The 24885-nt window shown below is 42.3% G+C and overlaps 1 protein-coding gene across 2 annotated transcripts in view; it reads right to left on the reverse strand.

Annotated features, from left to right (window-relative positions):
* Window positions 1–24885, reverse strand: part of LOC134342923 (cadherin-22-like) — a 1022768-nt gene that overhangs the window by 93358 nt on the left and 904525 nt on the right. For both annotated transcript variants that reach the window (XM_063041624.1, XM_063041625.1), the window contains exons 9-10: window positions 24537–24658; window positions 18233–18350 (exon numbers count right to left, since the gene is read on the reverse strand). In XM_063041624.1, the coding sequence (XP_062897694.1) occupies window positions 18233–18350; window positions 24537–24658 (240 nt within the window). The remainder of the gene's footprint in view (window positions 1–18232; window positions 18351–24536; window positions 24659–24885) is intronic.

Raw genomic sequence — 24885 nt, forward strand, 5'->3', positions numbered from 1 at the left:
TCTTTCCAAAACTTGTCGCCATCTTACTGATAATTCATTCATAGTTCCAATGTAGATAATGCAACTTAGTCCCTCCTCACCTTCTATCAGCCAGCCTGCTGCCCCCCTCCTTTAACCTGAACCTATCCATACCTCGTTGTTCCCTACTCACAACTTGCCAACCCATCAATTTTTGTATCTTCAGCAATCTGCTTGCAAGAAACATTCAATCCCTTCGTACAAGATATCAAAACAGATCGTGAGCAATTGAAGCCCCGCTATTGATATCACTAGTCACTAATTGTCGATCTGGAGATTACCAGTCTATAGTGATTCTGTTGTCTGTTGGTTAGCCACTTCTGATCCACAACGCAGTTTTAAATCGGATCCCTGTGCACACTTTGAACACACAACAGAAACAGTACAACAGAGGAACTGTCCCTTTGGACTACAATGCGATGCCAAACTAATTAAAATAGTAATCAAATGCCTAACTAAACTAATCAGAATCAGAATCAGGTTTAATATCACCAGCATATGTTGTGAAATTTGTTAACATAGTGGCAGCAGTACAATGCAATACATGAAAAATATAGAAAAAAATACAATTACAGCAAGTAAGGTATATTAAATAGTTAAATTAAAAATGGCATAAACACAAAAATAATTTTTTAAAAATGACATAGCGTTCACGTGTTCAATGTCCATTTAGGAATCTGATGGCAGAGGAGATGCTGCTCCTGAGTTGCTGATTGTGTGCCTTCGGGCTTCTGTATCTCCTTCCTGATGATACCAATGAGAAGGGGACGTGTTCTGGGCGATGAGGGTTCTAAATCACGGATGCCACCTTTCTGAGACAGCGCTCCTTGAAAGTGTCTTGGATACAACGGAGGCTAGTACCCATGATGGAGCTGACTGATTTTACAGCTTTCTGTAGCTTCTTTCAATCCTGTGCAGTTGCATCAACACTCCCTGTCCCCACTGCCCCCATACTAGATGGTGATGCAGCCAGTCAGAATGCTCTCCGTGGTACATCTGTAGAAGTTTCCGCGTGCTTTAGGTGACGAACCAAATCTTCTGAGTCTCCTAATGAAATATAGCCGCTGTCTTGTCTTCTTTGCAGCCAAATGAATATGTTGGGACCAGGTTACATCCTCAAAGATATTCGCAGTCAGGAACTTGAAATTGCTCACTGTCTCCACTTCTGATGTGTTTGTGTTCCTTCGTCTTACCCTTTCTGAAGTCCACAATCAGCTCTTTGGTTTTATGGACACTGAGTGCAAGGTTGTTGCTGCACCACCACTCAACTAGCTGATATATTTCACTCTGGTACGCCCTCTCGTCTCCATTTGAGATTCTGTCAACAAAGGTTTTATCCTCAACATAGTTACAAAAGGCATTTCAGCTATGTCCAGCCACACAGTTATGAGTATAGAGAGGGTAGAGCAGTGGGCTAAGCACACGTCCCTGAGGTATGCAAGGTTTCATCGTCGGTGAAGAGGAGATGTTATTACCTATCTGCGCCAATTGTAGTTTTCCAGTTTGGAAGTTGAGGATCCAATTGCTCAGGGAGATACAGAGGCCCAGGTTTTCTAGCTTTTCAATTAGGACTGTTGGAATAATGATGTTACACACTGAGCTATAGTCAATGAACAGCATCTTGACATTGTTTGTATTGTCCAGGTGATCTAAAGGCTAATTTATACTTGTGCGTCAAATGTATGCCATAGGTACGGCGTATCTATGTACCCTACGCTGTACTCTACGCCGAACCCTACACCGTAGCCTAACGCGCACCTCTTCCAAAATGTAACTACGCGTCGCAGTGATGCAGATGGAAACAACTGGTAGCATCGCATTTCCTCCTACTCTGCAATAGCTTCCCTTGGGCGACTGAAGGGCAGAGAAGGAAGTCTGGCTGCAATGCTTTCCATAAAGCTTTAAAGAGCTCCAAAATTATGGAGGACCCTGTGCTTGACGCCGGTTTGTAGCTAGTTGCTGCAGCCTGTTGACTTACACCTGAAGCTAAAACTCAAATGGTGATTACCAGTCTCTGAGTATACTGTGCATACACTGATGCGAAATAAATGGTTGGAGACGATGAACCAAATCGTCAAACCTACCTGCCGACATCCAAAAATATTTGAAATACATTTCCTCCTCCATGTCTCTCAGTGGCCGGACAAGCACAGAAAATTCACCCTCCTTCAGTTTCAGTTGCCATTGTTTGAAGTTTGAGTATCTTCGTGTTGATTTTCAAAACAAAGAAACCCAACCCAGTGGCATAGAAACCCCACCGCCAACTAGCGTTTTGGTGGTGAATTGCAGAGCGACGCAGACACACCAACGCACAAGTATAAATGCTCACAACGGCGTAGCCCACTTGCATAGGCTATGGCGTAAGCTAGTATGCACAAGTATAAATCAGCCTTAAGGCTGCGTGAAAAGCCATTGAGATTGTGTCTGCCATAGATCTATAATGGCATTAGGCAAACTGAAGTGGCTCCAGGTGCTTGCTGAGGCAGGAGTTGATTCTAGCTGTCATCAACATCTTAAAGTATTTCATCACCGTAGATGTGAGTATTACTGGACGATAGTCGTTCACACTACTCCTGACTAAACAATGGCCAGATTCCTCTCTTTCTGCACATTTGTGTACCTATCTAAGAACCTTTTAAATGTCTTGTAAACAAACTCGCCCTTTACATCTGCTGTGAATTTACCCACTCTCAACTTAAGTGAATGGCCTCTGCTGCTAGATGTATCATTACCTTGGAAATGATACTGGCAGTCTACTTTATCTATGGCTCTCATAATCTTTTAAACCTCCATCAGATCTCCCCTCAGCCTTCACCGGTCTGGAGAAAACAACCAAATGTCGTCTCATCTCTCCGTAGAGCACCTGCCCTTTAATCCAGGTGGCATCCTGCTGTAATTCTTCTGAACCCTCTCAAAAAGTCACTACATTCTTCCTCTAATGGTATGACCAGACATTTATTCTTTTCAGTAACCTTTTGTATGACATCTTATCAAAAGCCTTGTGGAAATCAAAATACAATTCATCTACTGGATCCTTTTGTCCTTCCTGTTTGTTACATCCTCAAAGAAATCTAGTAAATTCCCTGTTCATCAATTGACAGTAACTCTGCTTGACTATTTTCTAAATGTCCTTCTATTACCTCCTTAATGTTGGACTCTGGATTTTCACAATAGCAAATGTGGGGCTAATAGTTCCCTGCCTTTTCTCTCCCTCTTGAACAGGGTTATTACATTCGTACTTATCCACTCCTCTGCGTCCTCCTGCTGTGTTGTTTTCAGCTACCTAGCTTCCAGGAGAGTTTTCGTTTAAGAGAAGAAGTCTATCTCTGCTTCGTGCAGAGTAAGCTGTCAGAGTCTGTGTCCAGCTGTGCTCAGGTGTCAGTAACTGTGAAGGTGCTGTTGTGAGACACACCACTTTAAACATCTTTTTAAACACTCCTTTTGTGCAATGTTTCAAAATATATGTTAGTGCTGTATACATTGACAGCTTAGTGCACCAAAAATAAGTGAAATCCATTTTCTAGGCAATCTACTTTACAATTATTTTAGATTTTAACAGGTTTTGTTTTTAAACACACCAAGGAATTCTTCTTTCCGACTTCATACCCAGTCTCTGGGACATGCTGTGAACTTCATGAAAGTGCCTGTGATACCATATTAATTCACTCCAGAAACCTCGCATAATGTGTTTGCAAATTCACATCTTCTATGCACAAGTTGCCATCGTCAAATCCCTCTGGATATAGAAAGTAAAATTATTTCTGTTCGCGGGAGTTGAGGTTGGAGCTACTGCTTATGAGAAAGAACGAGGGGATGTTTCCTCTGCTGAACAGAGAGCAAGAACAGTTAAACTGCGCAAATGGCAAGAAGCAATGAACTGAACCTGCTTTAGCAAACAGTCCTCAGCGAGAAAACACTATTAATGGGTCATCTCACCCAGTGCTGTTGTCTGTGGTCTCTCTCAGCCCAGACACAGATGTTTTCAGGACACAGAGAGCTGGATTTTTATTTTTTTAACTACTTAAAGATACAGCATGGGGTGAACCCTTCTGCCCCTTTAAGCTGTGCTGCCCAGTAAGTCCTGACGAAGGGTCTCGGCCCGAAACGTCGACTGTACCTCTTCCTAGAGATGCTGCCTGGCCTGCTGCATTCACCAGCAACTTTGATGTGTGTTACCCACAGTTTAACCCTAGCCTAATCACAGGACAATTTATAATGATCAATTAACCATCAGCTACGTCATTGGACTGTGGGAGATGACCCTTACAGATCATGTCAGAATTGAGGTCTGAACCGAATGCCCTGAGCTGAAATAGAGTTGTACTAACTGCTACACGAGCAGAGATAATAGAACAGAGAACATAGAACAGTGCATTACCCTCATCCTTCTGCACTCGATTTTGTGCTGAACTTTTAACCTCCATGAAGATCAATCTAACCCTACCCTTCCACATAGCCCCTCACTTTTCTTTCATCCATATACCTATCTAAGAGTCTCTTAAACGTCCCTAATGTATCTGCCTCTAGCATCACAATTAGCAGTGTATCCCATGTGCCTACCACTTTCTCCTGTTGCGTTCACCAGCAACTTTGATGTATGTTGCTTGAATTTCCAGCATCTGCAGAATTCCTGTTGCTTATGACATTCTTCCTATTCTTTCCTCCAATCACCTCAAAATTATGCCCTCTCATATTAACCATTTCCACCCTAGGAGAATGTATCTGGCTGTCCACTCAACCCATGCATCTTTTCTCCTTATACACTTCTATAAAGTCACCTCTCATCCTTCTTCATTCTGAAGAGAAAAGCCTGAGCTCGCTCAACATGTCTTCATAGGATATGCTCCTAATCCAGGTAGCATCCTGGAAAATCTCATGTGCACCTTCTCTAAAGCTTCCACATCCTTCCTATAATGAGGTGACCAGAACTGAAGATAATATTACAAGTGTGGTCTAACTAAGGTTTTACGGAGCTACAATAGTACAACACAGCTCTTGAACACAATCCTCTGACTCATGAACACCAAAACACCATACGCCTTTGTTACAACCCTATCAACAGGTGTCAACTTTGAGGGATCTATGGACGTTGTCCCCGAGATCCCTCAGTTCCTCCACACAGCTAAGAATCCTGACATTAACTCTGTACTCTGCCTTCAAATTCAATCTTCCAAAGTAAATCACTTCACATTTTCCGGGTTGAACTCCATCTGCTTACAACAACCCTCCACACCATTCACAACTCCACCAATCTTCATGTCATCTGCAAATTTACTAACTCACCCTTCTGCTTCCTTGTTCAAGTGATTTATAAAAATCACAAATTGCATCTTTCCCATAACGAATCCCTGTGCAACACTACTGGTCATTCCAGCAACCAGTGTACTGTAGCTACAAATAAACTACATCGCAATAGTTTCCCAAGCAAGCTATGAAAGAGACTGAACTTACAAACACATTTGTTTTATGTGCAATGCTGAACAGATCCCTAACAAAAATGCCCTGGTTTTCTCTAATTATGACTTGTGTTCAGTAAGATGTGTTTACAAATAAGTTTGTGGAAGGGTTAAGGAAGCACTAAATAAGTGCAGGACTACTGCAATTTATAGTCATGAGTAGCCAGAGTACAGAGAAAAGTCACCTGCTCCAGTGAGTTGTGCAAGCTTTAGAAGATCAGTAGTCTCATCAGTCCCATTGCCTAGACCACTGCAAATCATCTTGCTCCAATATTCATCCAGTTCCACCTGTAAGCGTTGTTTGATTCTATTTTTCCAGCATCAATAAATTCAAAATCAAAGCTACTCCTTGAGTAAAATGATCTTGTCTCCACATCTTCCAGCTTTTACTCAAAATGGTCAATCTGAAACATCTTATTTCTTAAACACAGGAGTACATTCAGCCAGAGACTTATTCCATTGAGATGCAACACTGAGCGTCATAGGAAGTCATTCCTGCCTGTGGCCATCAAACTTTACAACTCCTCCCTTGGAGGGTCAGACACCCTGAGCCAATAAGTGGGTTCTGGACTTATTTCCTGGCATAATTTACATATTACTATTTAATTATTTATGGTTTTATCACTGTTTAATTATTTAAGGTGCAACTGTAACAAAAACCAATTTCCCTCGGGATCAATAAAGTATGACTATGACTATGACTAACCATCCATGAATTGAAACAACTTTCCTCAATCTGCTCAGCTCAAAACAGTCACTATGTTTTCCACCCCTACCAACTGTTCTCTCAAACCTCTTCAGTTGAAGCTCTGAGACCTTCAACTCCTTCTCTCCCTACAGATGCTGCCTGACCTGTAGATTGATACCAGCATTATATATTTATAACCACAAGTGGATAAAATCCCTCATCTCTTATAACCCTTGTATAGCTGCATAATTTTTTTCTGCATATTCTCCAGGACTTTTTCATCCATCCTAATGTGTGATAACCGCAACTGATGTTGACTCAAGTTATGTCCTATCTCGTGTTGTTGGAAATAAAGAGGAGTCTCTCAAGATGGGAAGGGTCCTCCTATCTACCTGCAGTAACATCCTGATGTAAGGTTACAATGATTATTTTGCCTCCATTGATTTTGCTTGACCCATTGTTTTCCACCAGCCAGTTCTCTGTGTCACCTTAACAGTATGCCTTCTAACATTACATCTCGTCTTGGATATGATTCTGGAACTGTTGAGAGACTATGTTTTGCTGTTTAGAGATAATTTTGCCACTTCAGTGCTCTGTAGTCTCTGAGATTCCTGGAGGCAGAGGCAGTGTAAGGGAACCTCAAGGCAAGAAGGCTGCAAGATAGTGCGCGAGCCAATGTGAGACCCCATTTTGCTGATTTTAGCTTCCATTGTTGGCCAATTAAAGCGACAAGGGCGATTGAAACATCAAGGTGAGTGCGGGAGTTTGGAGACGGTTGGGCGTTCCAACACTCTGCAGTCTCTGAGAGGAATCCAAGAGGCAGAAGCAGCATGCGTGAACCTTGTAGCAGGACAGGGTGCAGGCTGAAGTTTGGCTCCCTTTCAGCAATTAAAGCTTTCTTTGTTTGCTGACTAAAGCGATGAGACTGATTGAGGCATCGAAGCAAGAGTGGAGGATGAGCGCTGGCTATTTGTCTTTTGATCGCTCTGCTACGCTACCAGAGAGGGGACAGCCTGCCGCTGCAGAGAGTATTGCCCAGGTTTTTTCTGCATTTTGGACGTGGACTTTAACTAGATAGTCTTTTTTCCTGTTTTATAGATTTTATATTCTGTGTTTTTTTTGCACGATCTTTTCATTTTTTTTTAAGTGGGAAGGGGGATTTGGAGGTCGATGTGCCTGATCCGTTTTGTTAATTTCCTTTGTGCGGGAGGATGGATTTGAGGGTTGGTATGCCTGATCTGTTTTGTTCGCTTTTTTTTGTGCGAGAGGAGGGATCTGGGGTGGCGGGGGGTGGGGGGGGGTCGTCGATGTGCCTGATCCACTTTGCTCGGCTTTTGTGCGAGAGGGAGGATTTGGCAGGTTGATGTGCCTGATGCATTTTTGTTCTTTTTTTTGAGCGGAGGTGGAATTAGGGTGTTGATGATCTTTCAGATGTCTTTCTTTTCTTTTTTAGTCTCATGGCTACACGGGGAATTGAAGAATTTCAGAGTTGTGTACTTGGATAATAAATGAACCTTTGAACATTTGACTATTACATCCTGGGAAAATGACACTGACTATCCACTCGATCTGTATCACTTCCATCAGTTAACCTCTCTGCTTTCAACATTCTAGAGAGCATAATCCAAGTTTTGTTCTAACCTCTGCTTATAGCTAATATTCTCAAATCCAGGCAATTTCCTGATGGACCTCTTTAAGTCTACACATCCTTCCCGTAATGCAGCTTCCAGAACAGCACGATACTCTAAATGTGGCCTAACCAAAGTTTTATATAGCTGCATCATGACTTGATAACTTCTTTACTCAATACTCCAACTCATAAGGCGATATATGCTTGATTATCACACCATCTCTGTATGGTAATGATTGAAATTTAGTATTTTTAGCTTCTTAAACCTGTTATGAGAGTTTCTAACTCTATCAAAAATATTTAAAGGCAATTGATATTCTTTGACAGAGGGGAGCAAGGCAGGGTTTTGGGTTATGTTGCCCACACTGCCAGGCTAGGTGTGTGGGCAAATTATTTATGAATTAATAAGTGATCATATTATTAATTATTAATTAGATTTAAAAATCATGGTCTTAAGGGCCTGTACTGAGCTATAATCTTCTATGTCCTATGTTCTAAATTAACAAATACTTTCCAGGTTATTAGGATGTTGTTTGGGAACCGACCCAGATATTTATGAGTCTCCTGGGCATATAAATTACCAAGTTGAGGCACTGAGCTCACGAGTCACGAAGTATGCTCTTCCTCACGGTGGTGTAGTGGTTAGCATAACGCTTTAGAATGCCAGTTAAACCAAGTTCAATTCCCAACACAGTCTGTAAGGAGTTTATACATTCTCCTTGTAACTATGGGGGTTTCTTCCTGGTCCTCTGATTTCCTCTCATGTTCCAAAGAAATGTACTTAGTAAGTTGTTGAGCAAGCTATGTTGATGCCAGATACATGGTTATAATTGGGAGATGGTCCCAGCACATTCTCAGACTGTTTTGGTCGTTGACATATACCACGTGTTTCACTGTATGATTCAATGCCTTGATGCACATGTAACAAATAAAGATAACATTTACCTTTAGTTATGTTGCAGCTTTGTGAAACCCTGGCTAGGCTGCATCTGGAGTATTGCATTCAATTCTGGTCACCCCATTGTAGGAAGCTTTGGAGGAGATGCAGAAGTTTACTAGGATTCTGCCTGGATTTCAGGGCATGTGTTGGACAAACTTGGGTTGTTTTCTCTGGAATATGAAGTCTGAGGGGAGTCTTGTGAGAAATGTATAAGATTATGAGAGGCATATATAGAATAGACAGACAGTATCGTTTTTCTCATTGTCAAAATATCTAATACCAGAGGAATGCATTCAAGGTGAGGCGGGGTAAATTCTAAAGAGATGGGCAGAGAAAGTTCTTAACATGGAGGTCAATACATTTGAGGGGATTAAATAGGTCATCTTAGATAGCCTCATGAATGTGCATAGGATTGAGGCATACGGACATTGAGGGTCATAGGGCCCGTTCCTGTGCAGTATTGATCAATGTTCTAAACTACAATCCAATAAAAAACACAATATTCTACATTTTATATAAAGTCATTTTTAACTCTGTTGTTGGCTAGCAGTACTCTGAACAGAAACTACATTGTAAATATATTCTAATATATATTTTTTTCAAATAACTGGCCTAAACATATCCATAATTTGTTCTATATGGTACAATACAGCTTCCTTTACCTCAGTAGGCTCTCAGAAATGTTTTCAATTTTCATTTTGGCATTCCCCACAAAATGGCTGTGAGACAATGTGTTATCCAAACAATAGAATGCTTTTGGAATGGACTATTATGTACAGAGTGACTGAGTGTCTAGGGAAATGTGAGTGATTAGAGAGCCAGCATGAATGTGTAAAAATGGGTTATGTTTAAGAATACTAACTAGTAGTCAGGGAAGGTCTGTGGCAATGGATTATGTAGACAATCAATATGGTTTTGCTCAAGACACTTAACTAAAACCAAAGTCAGCAAAATTATGGCAACTTATTGACATATTTAACAGTTTAGGTAATAACATTAAGATAATTGGCTTCTCTCAAAGTGGATGAAAGTGAACCGTGGCGTTGCATTGCATCAGACCTTTGCTATGCTGAGACAATGGGAAGTGTACTGAGAAACCCAGATGCATGAGGATTTGTTCATCACGAGAGGGTCATAGAATCAGAGAGCCATACAGCTTGGAAACAGACCCTTCAGCAACTGGTCCATACTGATCAAGCTAGTCCCATTTGCCCTTGTTTGGTGCATATCCCTCAAAACCTTTCATATCCATATACCTGTTCAAGTATCTTTTACATGTTGTTAATGTACTTACCTCAAGTACTTATCCTGGCAGCTATTTCCACATACTGACCACCACTTGGATGAAAAAGTTGTTCTTCAGTTTCCTATTAAATCTCTGCCTTTTCACCTTAAACCTATGTCCACTAATTCTTAATTCCCTGCTCCTGGGAAAAAACTGTGTGCTTCACCTTAACTATGCCTCTTATGGTTTTATAGGGCTCTATAAGATCACCCCACATTCTCCTATATTCCAATGGAAAAAAAAGTTTCAGCCTCTCAACTTCTCTCCATAACTCAACCCTGTAAGTACTAGAAACATCCTTGTAAATCTCCTTTGCACCTTTTCCAGTTTAATGGCATCTTTCCTATAGGGTGGCAGGGTGACTAAAATTGAACACAATGTTCTAAATGCGTTCTCGTCAACAACTTCTACAATTCCAAGATGAAAAAATACAATTTTTCCCCTTTGAGGCTGAGCAAGAGTAGAATAAAATATAACAGATTTTGAAGTGGCCACAGTACAAATGTTTCCCCTTGAGGTGAAGTGCGGGATGACATTATTACGAGAGAGCCAATGGGGAACTCAGAAGAAGAAATTCTATTCCCGAAAGAGTGGTGAGATGTGGTTGAAGTGAAGAATACGTACTCATTTCAGGGAGCACTGTGCATGAGAACATAAAGAACATGAGAACAAGAAGCAGGAAGGGAACTCCATGGACCTCTCAAACCTGCTCTGATAATCCATAAGATTATGACAGATCTTGAGCTTAACACTACTTCCACACATAAACACCATATTCCAGATTTATCAGCCTCTGTCTTCAATGTACTAGCTACTAAGCCACATGCTCTTGGCTAGAAAATTCCAAAGAATCATTACTCTTTGAAGAAATGTCTCCTTATCTCCACCCTGAATGGGTAACTCCTTATCTTGAAACATTGACACCAGGAGAAGGTATGGAAACACATTTTTCCACAAAGGGAGATTGAAGGTGGAACTTCCACACACTCATCCAAAGAAAAATCTGTGATCAATGCCTTAATACTAACTTGGCAAGGCAGGTAGATAGAGCTAGTGCATTGATCAGCTCTGATCTCTTTTAATGGTGCAATAGACTCGAAGAGCTGATTATCCTCTCCCATCTGCCCATTGAGACACTGCCAATCTCTTGATCCTTGTCTCTCTATTCCAATTGTCTTTCTGGAACTAAAGGCACTAGGTTTTTGCATCATGTATGATCAGGAACAGAAGGTGATTTGGGCCGTTCACTTTTTGGTTTCATCTTTTACCGCATCTACCCTACTTCCCTCAAAATCCTTGCCAAACCAAAATCTCCCAGTCTCCTTGAGCCCAACTCTTGCTGACCACTAAGGAAAAATGAAGACCAGTTTTCTTTTTGAATAAATATGTTCCCTGACCAATCAAGCTGATGTTTAAATCACATCTTTCACTCTGCACCACCAGTAATAGACATATACTCAGTGGCCAATTTAGTAGGTACACCCAAACACATGCTCCTTAATGAAAATATTAAATGGAACCACTGAACTTTTGAAATATCTAATCAGCCAGTCATGAGGCAGCACCTCAATGAATAAAAGCATGCAGACATGGTCGAGAAGTTCAATTGTTGTTCAGACAGAGTATCTGAAAGGGGAAGCAATGTCATCTCGGAGACTCTGACCATGGAATGATTGTTGATGCTAGACAAGGTGGTTTGAGTATTTCGGATATTGCTGATCTCTTTAGATTTTTATGCACAACAAGATTCGAGAGAGTTTAATATCATTTCCTGTACACAATTGTAATGGAGAATAAAATAATTGTTACCCCAGATCTGATGCAGCACAAAAAACACAATAAAGCAATAAAGAAGGTGGGGAGGAGTGATGATGGCACTAAACGGCGACTCCTTTGCTTGCATCTTGGGAAACAGCTCTTTTTCCATCTTTAATATCTTTATTTTTCCCTTTCAGGGTTCTTTTGAAGACACTGACCTGGAGTTACATGCAGACTACAGTTCTTTGCAGGAATGGGACCCGCTCTCGGGTTTCAGGACTGGCTGTTGTTCGGCATGCCAAGGGCTCGGCCTAAGTATTTGGCTCGCCTTTGGAAGCCTATGATCTCGGGCCTCTGGAGACTGGTGGATCGAGGGTCTGTGTCATGACAGGAGAACCATGTGTCATTGGGGGAGTCGAAATATCTGTGGCTGTGTGACTAGAGATTCGTGATCATTGGGCACAGAGCTTGAAAAAATTATCGTGGCAGATTTTAAACATCGTAAACCAGCGAGTTGCTTGTTATGTCTCCCCACTTGCTGTGTAAACGGAGATATCACTTTCTCCCTTATTAAGAAGAGAGAGAGAGAACCAGTGATATGCCTTCGGGGTAACTGCAAGTCTGTGTATTTACTGTTGCTTTGCTCACACTTAAGTGCTCGGTGGCAGGCGCCGATGCTTTTATTTTGCAGGTTGGAGGAGAGGGAATTGTTGCTTGCTGCCGCTTACGTGAGCGAGGGAGGAGCTGGGGGGTACTTTGGGGTTCTAACATTTGACTGTCACTCATTCTTTGGGGCACTCCTCTGTTTTTGTGGATGGTTGCAAAGAAAAAGTTTTTCAGGATGTATGTTTTATATTTTTCTCTGACATTGAATTGTACCTTTGAATAAAACAATAAATATAAATACATAAGAAAGGTTGCATACATTGATTGATCGAATGTACACATTTGTACATAAAGTGATGGTAGGCACAGGAGCATCTGTACATGAGGTGACTGGCAGGAAATGATAATGGAGATGGGGCATGTGTTGGGGTACATTAGTGGTGGAGGTGTTGATCAGCATTACAGCTTGGAGAAAGTAACTGTTTTTGAAACTGGTGGTCCTGGCACAAATACTATTTATCTCCTCCCTGGGGGGAGTGGGACACACAGTCCCTGTGCATGATGAGTGGGATCCTTTATGACATTGCTGGCCTTTTCCCAACACCTTTCTGCATATATATCCTTGATGCCAGGTAGGCTGGTGCTAGTGATGCACTGGGCAGTTTTGGCAACCTGTTGTAGAGCCTTCCAGTGCACTGCAGTGCAGTTTCTGTAGATGATGCAGCATGTTAGGATGTTCTCTGTAGAAAGTCATATGTATTGTTGTGAATAGTCCAGGTCTCTTCAGCCTCCTCAGAAAATAGAGGCTTTCTTGATTGTGTTCTGGGACCATGAGAGGTTGTGTGAGATAAACACTCCCAGGAACTTGAAACTGCTTTGCCACTGAAGTAAAAAGGGGCGTGAGTGGTATGAGTTCTCCTGAAGTTAATAACTACTTTCTTTGTCATGTTGACATTGAGGAAAGGGTTATTTTTCTGGCACCAGGTCTCGAGTTCTTCCACCTCCTCTCTGTAGGCAGTCTCATGGTTGTTGGCAATGAGTCCCACCACTGTCGTCTCATCAGCAAACTTGACAATATGATTTCTTGGATGTTTGGCCATGAAGTCGTCTAAGCAGAGTGCACAGCAATGGGCTCGGCCCTGCCCTGGCGGGCGCCCGTGTTCAGAATGATGGGGAGGGAGGAGAAGTTGTGCATCTTGCCATTCTGAGGTCTGCTGCTTAGGAAGTCCAACACATAGTTGTAAGGTGGCGCATTTAGATCCAGGAATAGGAATTTGTTCACCACTGTCTGTGGGACAAAGGCGTTGAATACCAAACTGAAATCCAGAAACAGCATACTGATATAAGTGTACTTTTTTTCGAAGTAAGTCAGAGCCAGGTGCATGACAGGTGTTATGGCATCTGTTGTAGAGTGGTTCTGTCGGTAAGCATATTGGTGAATAGCCAGCATGGCAGGGATGGAGTTTTTGATGTGTTCCATTATCAGTTGTTCAAAGCACGTCATGATGATTGCCATCAGTGCCACCAGGCACCAGCTGTAGAACCGGTCCAGGGATGAAACATATGGGAACAGCAGCCTGGATAAATGAAGTGTTGAAGATGTCCATGAAGATGTCAAGCTCTAGAGTTTACAGAGAATGGTGCAAAAATACCAAAAAGACATCCAGTGATCCAGTCCTGTGGATGAAAATGCTTTGTGAATTAGAGAGGTCAGAAGAGAATGACCACTGGTTTAAGCTGACAGGAAGGCAATAGTAACTCAAAAAAATCATGCTTTACAACAGTGGTATGCAGAGGCGTATCACTGAATTTCCCCTGGGATCAATAAAGTATGACTATGACTATGACTACGAATGCTTAGCATGTCGAACCTTGAAGTGGTTGGGCACACATGCACTCTGTTAACCACATTATTAAGTACAGGAGGTACATAATAAAATGCAACTGAGTGTGATTTCCCTCTTCCAACACTATCACCTGCTTTAAATCACACTCTGTCAAAGATTATTAAATAGGTCATCCTTTAATAACCAATAGAAACAGTTGGTATCAGGCCCAGACACTTCATCAGATCCTAATGTAGGGTCTTAGCTATAAACGTTGACTGTTTACTCTTTTCCATAGATGCTGCCTGACCTGCTGAGTTTTTCCAGAATTTTTTTGTGTGTTGCTTGGATTTTCAGTATCTGCAGATTTTCTTGTGCTGTGATATCCAATGTTTGCCAGAAAATACAATGTTCTTGCTTCTAGTGTGTATATACTGACCACCTCTGACCTTCAGCTGATTGTTCCATAACTTTCACAATGACTAGAATACCTGCAGAGTTCGAAGGGGAAAACAAACAATGGCACAGAGCTTACAGACCTGTTTTCGTTCCACACAGCATGGTGCACATCGCAAACTGACTGATACAGAAGCTCGACTGTGCCAACTGCAGTATTGATTACCAACAACTTAGCTCTCACATCATGGGGCTGAATTTGCTCACCCATTAGTATTGTGTAAGCAGCAGGAGATCGCTGACCGCTTGCTCACCTTTTAGCAAAATCAATAGTACTAATCCATACTTACCACTGCAAGAACATAAACAAAAAGCAAACTGGTGGTAGAGTATATACACCTCTCTACTGGGAGTTGCAAATAATTTTTAAATGATGGAAGCAGGTATTAGACGGGCTGGAAATTACCTTCAGAATTTTTGATGTGCCGGCAACGTGAAATGTCAGCTGCATTAATTTTCTTAAGCATACTATATGTTCTGACAGGATTTTAATAGGGGGCTCGGTGTCAGGTTCAATTTTGTTTCAAACTGACTGCCAGATAATTAATTGTTAATTCCTTTCTCAGAATGGATGGCACTGACAGAGCTGCGTCAACGCGTGTGCTGAATCGTAAGCAAGACTGACATCTGCGGACCTGCAGTCCTGCAGTTATGCGAGATTGCAATTTCCTGGCAATAGCGAGAAAGGAATATTGCACCTGCTTGAAAATCCTTTGGCTGAATACTGAATAGGTTTTGCAAGCACAGAAGCAGGATGTTCGGCTTAATTGCCGTGTGCGTGCATGTGTGTGCGCGCGTGTGTGTTACCGTTCCATTTGTGCCTCCTCCCAGCAATTTACGCCGTCATGACGGTGTGGCCAGATTCTGCTCAGGTTTGCGGATGACACCATCAGTTTGAGAGCTTCCAGTTCCTAGGAGTGATGTTAAACAGCCTGTCCTGGTTCTGTTACACAGATGCCATAGCCAAGGAAGCTCACCAGCATTTCTGCATCCTCAGGAGTCGACTGAAATTCAGCATGTCCCCTTTGATCCTCACCAGTTTTTAAAGGTGACCACAGAGAGTATCCTATCCCAATGTCTCATGGTATAGTATGGCAGCAGGTCAGTTTAACACCACAAGAAAATTCATAGAGTTGCAAAAATAGCTCAACACATCCCAGAAGCAAGTTTCTCCAGAGACTCTGTCTACACTCCTCACTGATCCAATAAGCATAACGAAAAGCCCCTTCTACCCCAGGCATGCTCTCTTCTTCCCCCCTTCCAATCGGGCAGAAAACCAAAAGTTTTCCTCACAGACAGGACCCAGGCTGTAAAAATAGGGGACAAGCTCTCTTCTACAATCATTCAGAGCACCAGTGCCCCACAAGGCTGTGTACTCAGCCCCCTGCTGTACTCACTGTACATCCACGATTATGTGACCAAGTTTCCATCGTACTCAATATATAAGTTTGCTGATGACACCACAATTGTAGGCCGTATCTCGGGTAATGATGAGTTTGAGTACAGAGAGGAAATTAAGAACCTGGTGGCATGGTGCGAAGACAATAACCTATCCCTCAACGTCAGCAAGACGAATCATGTACCATCAGGCAGGCTATAGATAACTCACACTACTCACACTCCTCTTTATATCAGTGGTATAGAAGTGGCAACTGTGAGCACCTCAAACTCCTGCATAGGAATACCCCAATACAATGGACACTGAGTGTCTATCCGACACTGTTACTGCTTTCGATGTGATGAGATGATCTGTATGGATGGTATGCAAAATGAAGTTTTTCATTACGTGTGCAACAATAATGCCCTAATGACCAATATTTCATGCTATCATCAGATTCCCATCTCCCTTCTCCTTCCCTTTACATGAAGCTTATGATAACTCACTATAACCACTCCTTTAATCTTTCCCTTTCATCAGTGTGAATTCTATTTGCTCCTTTAAAGATAACAGCAGAGGCCAAAGAGGAAGAGAGAAACCAAGGAATTGTTGGCTGCAGGATCACTTCACTCTGCAGTGAACAACAAAATATGAGAGGGAAAACTTTAACCTTCCAAAAAAAAATTGGTCTCTATTTCTTTAAAAGTTCCAAATTATTCATGAGCATTGACGGAGAAATTCAGTGGGCCAAGCAGTATCTGTGGAGGGAAATGGAATTTGATTTTCTGGATCAAGACCCTTCATCTGGGCTCCCCCACCCAACCTTGCATGCTGCATGACCCATTGAGTTCCTCCAGCTCCTTGGGTTTTCATTCAGATGTCCAGCATCTGCAGTATATTTTGTCTTAGTCATTCATGATATTTGAGTAACTGCTGGATTTGGCCTGACTAGGTTTTCCACCATAACACTGATACCATTCCCTTTCCACAGATGCAATTTGACATCCTCAGTACTTTCAATAATTTCACATTTCCAGCATCTGCATGTTTTTGACTTTCTTTTTATTCAGCGTATTTTATCTGACAGCCCCTGTGACCTGAGTTCATTCCTGACCTCAGATACTGCGGGTGTGACATTTCCACACGCTTCCTGTGGGGTTTCCTCTGCTTATTCCAGTTTCCCCGCATGTCCTAAAGATGTGCTGGTCAGTAGGTCAATTTTCCACTGTAGATTGCCCTGAGTGGTAGAATCTGGAAAGAGTTGATGGAAATACAAAGAGAATGGAATGAGGTTTTAGGAAATGGTTGGTTGAGGATGGTACATACTAGATGGACAGAAGGGCCTGTTTCCATGTGAATGACCATGACTATAATGAGACTAGTTTACTCGAATGCAAACTAATAAACTATTAATAACAAACTAATAAAGTACAATCCAAAGGTTTTGATAATTTTCTTGCACAATGCTGTAATACATTCATATTCTAAATAGGTAGCTGTCTCCAGTCAAATACTGCAGCAGAAACTTCAAACAAACATGTTAAAGATTTGTGCACATGACTCTTTCCATACATCAGTACATAAATATAGGTAGATATTTGGGTAGAGACATGAGTCCCTTTTCTGCTGTTCAGTCAGAATAGATCATAGCTGATCTTTTACGTCGGAGCTATATTGTTGTTTCAGTCCCTGTGTTTCCTTACTGTCAACAAATCTATTGAGAAGAGTTTAGACTCAGTCTGATGGCTTTTTCCTCATAAGTCATATCCAAAGCTCAATCTAGTCAACATGCCCTGCACACCCTCCACTGTCAGTACATCTTCCTTTGGAGAGAAAGAGCAGGTGGTCACTGTAATACAAAGACAGAAGAAACAAAGGTTTGTGTTGGCAATAACTGATGTCTCTATGATGAGGATGGGCCAACCTGAATTTACAAACAAGTTTGACAGGTGAGATTATTCTCAAAAGACAGGCTTACTAATTCATAGTTATATGTATTCAGATGTTGCAATAACCTTCTGAAGGAGTGAATGTTGAATTAGTCTTCATTTCCATTCCAATGTTGTGAGACTAGATTTAATATTATGCTTTGCTGTGAACTAAAATTTCAGGCAAGTTGCTTGTTCTGCGACTGAAACACCAGAAGCAGTTTTGGCTCATTGTTACATGTGACCAGAGGATCAAGTTATACCTTTGATATCCCAGAGGGTGAAGTGGCGACTGTCGGCTGCCTCTGGAGCCAGCGTGAAGTAAAAGTGATGCCCGCCCTTTGGCTCGTCTTTGTCCACCACACTGACCGTGTGCACCAGCTGTAAGGGAGAACCCAACAGTCAACAGGAGAGCAGCAATTCTTCTGGAGTAATTCTGCATCTGTCTATGGACCATAAACCAAGTGCTGAATGAGAGTGCCGTCTGCATAGACAAGTGTTGGTTTTCCAGTGGATCAGCAACACTAATTATTGTTCTATATTGGGCACATTTCATTAAACATCTATCAATGATGTAAGAAACAATTATCAAAACACCAGCAAAGGAAGGTGTGGTGCAAAGTAATGATGGAGCTACTCCTTTGCTTGTACCTTTGGAAACAGCTCTATTTCTATCTTTGATATCTCCTCTTTACCTTTCTCCAGGTCAGGAAAACACTCTGACTTCGGTTCTTTGTGGGATTGGGACCCGCTCTTATGGCCTCACAACCGGCCATTTTCTGACATCCCAAGGACGTGGCCTGGAAGACTAGTGCACCTTCATGATGCCGGATTTTCGTGGCTCTGGAGACGTGCTGATTCTAGGCTGGTGCCCCTGATTGAAGCGTCGTGGGAAAACACGGAACATTGGGAGCAGCGGGTTAGCTACCAGGGGTTGTATGTTCAGAGAGGTGCACCTTTATGGGACCGATTCTCTGGGCGCAGAGCTCAGAAAAGGCGGTGCACCAGACTTCTAACATCGTAAATCAGCTAGTTGTTTGTTATATCTCCCCTTTCTCTGTGAAAAGAGACACCTCTTTTTCCCTTATTCGGGGGAGAGAGAGAGCCTGTGGTATGTCAGATTACTGGGTGAACGAGTAGTCTTTGGGGTACTACAAGTCTGTGTCTTTATTGATGCTTGCTGAAAGCTTGAGCGCCCGGTGGAGGACACTGATGCTTATTTGCTGGTGAGGGTTGGGGGGCAGGGGGGGGCGTCGTTGCTTTGCTGCTGCTTGTGCGTGGGACGGGGGAGCTGGGGAGCACTTTGGGTTCTAACGTTTAACGGTCATTCATTCTTTGGGGCATTCCTCTGTTTTCGTGGATGTATGTGAAGAAAAAGAATTTCAAGATATATATTGCTTACATTTATCTGTCATTAAGTGTACCTATTGAACCTATCAAACCTCAATAAATCTGGCTACCGTGGACCGACCTGAAAACTTTTTCTAATCTCATTATCAACAACAGCTTGAGCTTGAGTGTAGAATCTGTAAGTTTGTCAGATATCCCTTCATTGGGCAGTCGTGTGCCAGTTTGACACAAGGTTATAAAAAAAGGAACAGCATCATGATATTTGGTCCTTCCGACGTGCCCTAGCATCCACCATGGCTGAATCTCCATCTCCATACCATTCTCCACTGATGTACTATGTGTCCAGAAATTTACCTCCTTCTTCAGTGACTTGGAATCCGACCCAGCTCCTGAGAGAAGACATGTCTTCTAGACTCAGTCCTAAAGAGTCATAGGGTCATAGAAAGGTGCAGTAGGGAAACAGGTCCTTCAGCCAGCTGCGCCCACATCAACATCCACCATCCACTTAATCTCATCCTGCCTTCATCCCACTTTTCTAACTGCCTATATTCTGAAGAACCACTCCAGATTCTACCTTTCTCCAACCCAGCAGGGACAATTTACAGTGTCCAGTTACCTTACTAACCAACTTAACCAGGGATTGGAAGTAAACTGAAGCACCTGAAGAAAAGTCACAGGGAGAATGTGTACATTCCACACGGACGGCCCTCAGACTCGGGCTCAAAGCTGGATCCCTGGAGCTGTGAGGCTGCCGCTCTGCATCACCCAACTTCTTGCCCTGTGAACCTGAGATGGCAGCCCTTCACTCAACGTGCTCACCCTCCGCACTCAGGCATCCCCTCCCCACAGTCTGTCAATCCCTGTGAGACTATTTATAAGCTTTAAAGGAATCTCCTCTAAAATCTTGAGAGTACAGGCATAGTCGCCCCAATCTCTCTTCATGCAACAGTCCTGGCTTGCCAGGAATCACTGGTAAACCTTCACTACAGCAAGTATATCCTTTAAACCATTAGTTATAGAAGCAGAAATAGGTAATTCAACCCTTTAAAGCTGCTCCACCATTCAATCATGGATGATTATTTTTTCAATCCCATTGTCCCACATTCTCCCTGTAACCCTTCACCCCCTTCCAATCAAGAACCTATCAATTTATGCCTTAAGTATACCCAATGACATGACCTCCACAGACCTCTGTGGACACAGGTTTGAGAGAATCTCTGATAGAAATTCCTTTGCATCTCACTTTTCACGGGACATCCCTTTATTCTGAGGCTGTGTCTTGGGATCCCAGACTCTTCTAGAAATGGAAACATCCTCTCCATGTTCATTCTATGCAGGCTTCTCCTTTCAGTGAGATCCCACTTGTTCTTCTGAACTCCATTGAGTAGAGGCCCAATGATGTCAAACACTCCTCATATGTTAAGCCTTTTATTCCTGAGTTCATTCTCAGGAGCCTCCTCTTGATGCTATCCCAGGCCAGCAATCTTTATTAGATAGCTGGCCCAAAGTTGTTCACAGAATTCCAAATACAATCTGACAAATGCCTTATAAACCGGGATCGGTATATCCTGGCTTTTATAATCTAGTCCAATTATCCTTTCTTAAGCAAGGAGTCTTAAAATGCACACAGCACTGCATCTGTGGTCACAGCAAAGCTTTGCATAATTGTAGCAAGATATCCTTGCACTGTAACAAAATCCTTTACTTGTGACCAGAGGACTGATAGTAGTACATAAAATTGTGAGAGGGATTAGACAGAGTGGGCAAGCTGTATCTTTTCCCCAGGGTCAAGGTGTCTAATCCAAGAGAACATGCATTTAAGGTAAGAGGAGGTAGCTTCAAAGGAGATGTGCCGGGCGAGGTTTTGTCCATAGAGATGGGTTGGTGCCTGGAATATACTGCCAGGGGTTGTAGGGAAGGCAAATATGATAGAAGATATTAGTTTGTCACATGAATGTGCAGGGAAAGGAAGGATGTGGGCAGAATGGTTAATTGGGTTGGATATATGGCTGGTAATATAATTAGTTTGTCACAACCTGTAGGCTGGAAGGCCTGTTCCTGTACTCTGTGTTCTATGTATGGTCTATGTTCTAATTTGAAAGCTGAAACTAGATCCTCATGAAGGAAGTGAACACAGAGGTGTTAGGGGTTATGCCTACAGCAAGATTTAGGCAAGATAAAGAAACAATTGGAACCGTTTCTACTATATAGAGCAGATGGAATAGATGCCCACTTGCCTAATTATTCATCATAGTGTTTCGTTCAGCTAGATCCAATCATCACTGGGATTGTGAAGCTTCCCTCATCTATCAGCAGTTCCAGGACCAGGCAGTTTTCCCAGCACTGGAGGTGAGTCACTGATCAGCTCTGAAGAATGGGTCAAACGCAAGGGATTGTGGATTGCTCCAACAACTGGGCATAGAGCAGAGCTTCGCATAGAGAGTGAGATTGCTGCCCACTCACAGTTCTCAATCTCCATTAGCAAGATCTTACTTGTAACCAATGATAGATATTTAGCTCAGCAACCAAAGTGGTTAATTGCATTAACAGCAACACTCTTCCAATGAGTAGTGGATGTCCAACCTATTCCACAGAAATGGAAATACACGAAACATTTAAAGCTGTCCACACCTGTGAAGACACTATGACCATAAGCCTTAAGCAGAAATAGGCCATGTGGCTTGTCGAGTCTTCTCCACCATTCCAACATGGCTGAATTATTATCCCTCTCAATACTGCTCTCTCCCCATAACCTTTGACACCATTACAACTTAAGAAGCTATCAGCCCCCGCTTTAAATATACCCAATGACTTAGCCCTCACAGCTATCTGTAGCAATGAATTCTACAGACTCACCAGCTCTGGCCAAAGAAATTCCTCCTCATCTCTTTTCTAAAGGGATGTCCTTCTATTCTGCGGCTGTGCCCTCTAGTCCTAGACTCCCCGACTAAACGAAACATCCTCTTCAAATCCACTCCATCTGGACTTTCCAATATTCTCCTCTAATTCTCCTAGGCTCCAGTGAGTACAGGCCCAGAGGCATCAAATGCTCCTCATACATTAACCCTGTCATTCCCGGGATCATTGTCGGGACCATCCTCTGGACCCTCTCCAATACCAACATACCCTTTCAGAGATAAGGAGTCCAAAACTGTTCAAAATACTCCAAGTGTGGTCTGACCAATGCCTTATAAAGCTTCAGCGTTATATCCTTGCTGTTAGATTCTAGTTCTCTCAAAATGAATGGCTAGCATTGCATTTGCCTTTCTTTCCACTGACTCAGCCAGTAAGTTAGCCTTCAGAAAATCTTGCACGAGGACTCCCAGGTCCCTTTGTACTTCTGAATTCTGAATTTTCTCTCCATTTAGATTAGAAAATAGTCCAGGTATTTATTCCTTCCATCAAATTTTATGCCCCTATACTTCCCTACAGATATTCCATCTGCCACTTTTTGCCCATTCTCCTAATTTGCCGAATTCCTTCTGCAGCCTTATTGCTTCCTGGACACTACCTGCCCCTTTGCCTATCTGTTTATCATCCGCAAACCAGGCTGTGAGGCCATTAATTCCATCATCTAAATCATTGACAGAAAACATGAAAAAGCAGTCTCAGCATTGACCCCTGCAGAACACCACTAGTTACCAGCAGCAAACCAGAAACGGCCCCCTTTAGTGCCACTCTTTGCCCCCTGTCAGTCAGCCAATCTTCTATCCATGCTCGTATCTTTCCTGTAATACCACGGGCTCTACTTTTGTTTAGCAGCCTCATGTGCAGCGCTTTGTCAAAGGCCTTTCTCAGGCAAGATTTCCCCTTAAGAAAATCCTGCTGACTTTGGCCTATTTTATCATGTGTCTCCAAGTACCCCAAAACACAATAATTAATAACGGACTCTAACACCTTGCCAATCACTGAAGTCAGGCTAACAGGCCTACAATTTCTTGTCTTTTGCCTCCCTCCCTGTTTAAAGAGAGGAGTTACATTAGCAATTTTCCAGTCCTCCTGAATCATTTCAGAATCTAGTGATTCTGGAAATATTACTACTAGTGCACCCACAATCTCTTCAGCTTCCTCTTTCAAAAACCTTAGAAGGAGTCCACCAGGTCCAGGTGACTTAGCAACCTTGAGATCTTTCAGCTTCCAAACACCTTCTCCTCAGAAATCGCAGCTATGTCATTTCTCCACCATCATTTTTCAGTGGTCTGATACCCACTCTTACCTCTCGCTTACTCTTTATAAATCTAAAAAGCCATCTTGTAGCCATTGTACAAATTTCCTCTCTTGGAATCCAGCATCAAACCAATCAACCTGCATACTGTTATCCCCATGACTACTGTAACATTGTCCTTTTTGCATGCCTTTTCTATCTCCCGTTGTAACTTGTACCCAACGTCCTGTCTACTATTCAGAGGCCTGTATATAATGCCCATCTGGGTCTTTTTAACCCTCATTGTTTCTTACCTCGACCCACAAGGATTATCTGATCCTATGTCATTTCTTTCTATGGATTTAATTTCATTTTTTACCAACAGAGTCAACCAACCCCTCAACATATCTTCCTGTCCTTTTGATATGATGTGTATCCTCAGAAGCTAAACTTCCAGCTGTGAATTACTTTCAGCCACTGTATCATACCTACCAATCTCTAACCGCGCAACAATTCATTTTCTTTTTTCTGTATATTGTGTGCATCATACTTATAAGAGATCACTCTCTTGTTAACAATTGTTACATTTTAAATAAAATGGCATCTCTTTATCTTTCATACTTGGTCCATTCACATGCAAAGCGTGTCTCTGCAGTTTCACAGTTGGCTATCTCACAAAGATGTCGACAGAAGGCTTTGAATTTCCATAATCAGAAAGACAATCAGGCCAGCATTTGGTGAATATTTAACTGTAGACACCAGGGCAAACCATTCATTTCGTTTGAATTATTCTTCTATCTCATAGTACCCATGTGATAGTCAATCTGGTTTTCCAGAAATCTTCAGTCGGCATAGCAACCTTGGAACTCAAAGCAAGTTGCAGTATCATGACACAGTCAAAGGGGTGTTACCTTTGAGACCTATTGACTTGGCTATTTATTGAATCAATATTGGTATCTTTACCTAATGAGGGCAAGCTCTGACTTGTATCAACAAATTGAACTTGCGTGCTCCTGGAACAGATTTAGCCAATTACATTAACACAGAAATCCAATAAATATTGCATCTGTTACCTGACCCGGTTTGGCATCTTCACAGATAGCAGCTTCGAATGGCATAGAAAGTTCTGGAGCGTTGTCATTGACATCCAGGATCCTGACACCGAAGGAGGCCTTGCTCACTTGCGCGTGGTTTTCTGCATTAAACACATCATTTTGGAAACAGTGAATGACTAATTAGATGTTAACAAACAGGAGGAACAATCCAGAGAGAAGACAGCATGCCAAGCCCGTACTCACAGCTCCAACCATCTTATAAAAGTTATTCTGTTTGGATATGCATGAGAGAATTTTTTGTGCCAACAGTGTCAGCACTGACTGTGTGCTAGGTTAATCACCTGTGTATAGTTTATTGGAGGTGTTC

Source organism: Mobula hypostoma, chromosome 2 (assembly GCF_963921235.1).
Source record: "Mobula hypostoma chromosome 2, sMobHyp1.1, whole genome shotgun sequence".
Classification (NCBI taxonomy): domain Eukaryota; kingdom Metazoa; phylum Chordata; class Chondrichthyes; order Myliobatiformes; family Myliobatidae; genus Mobula; species Mobula hypostoma.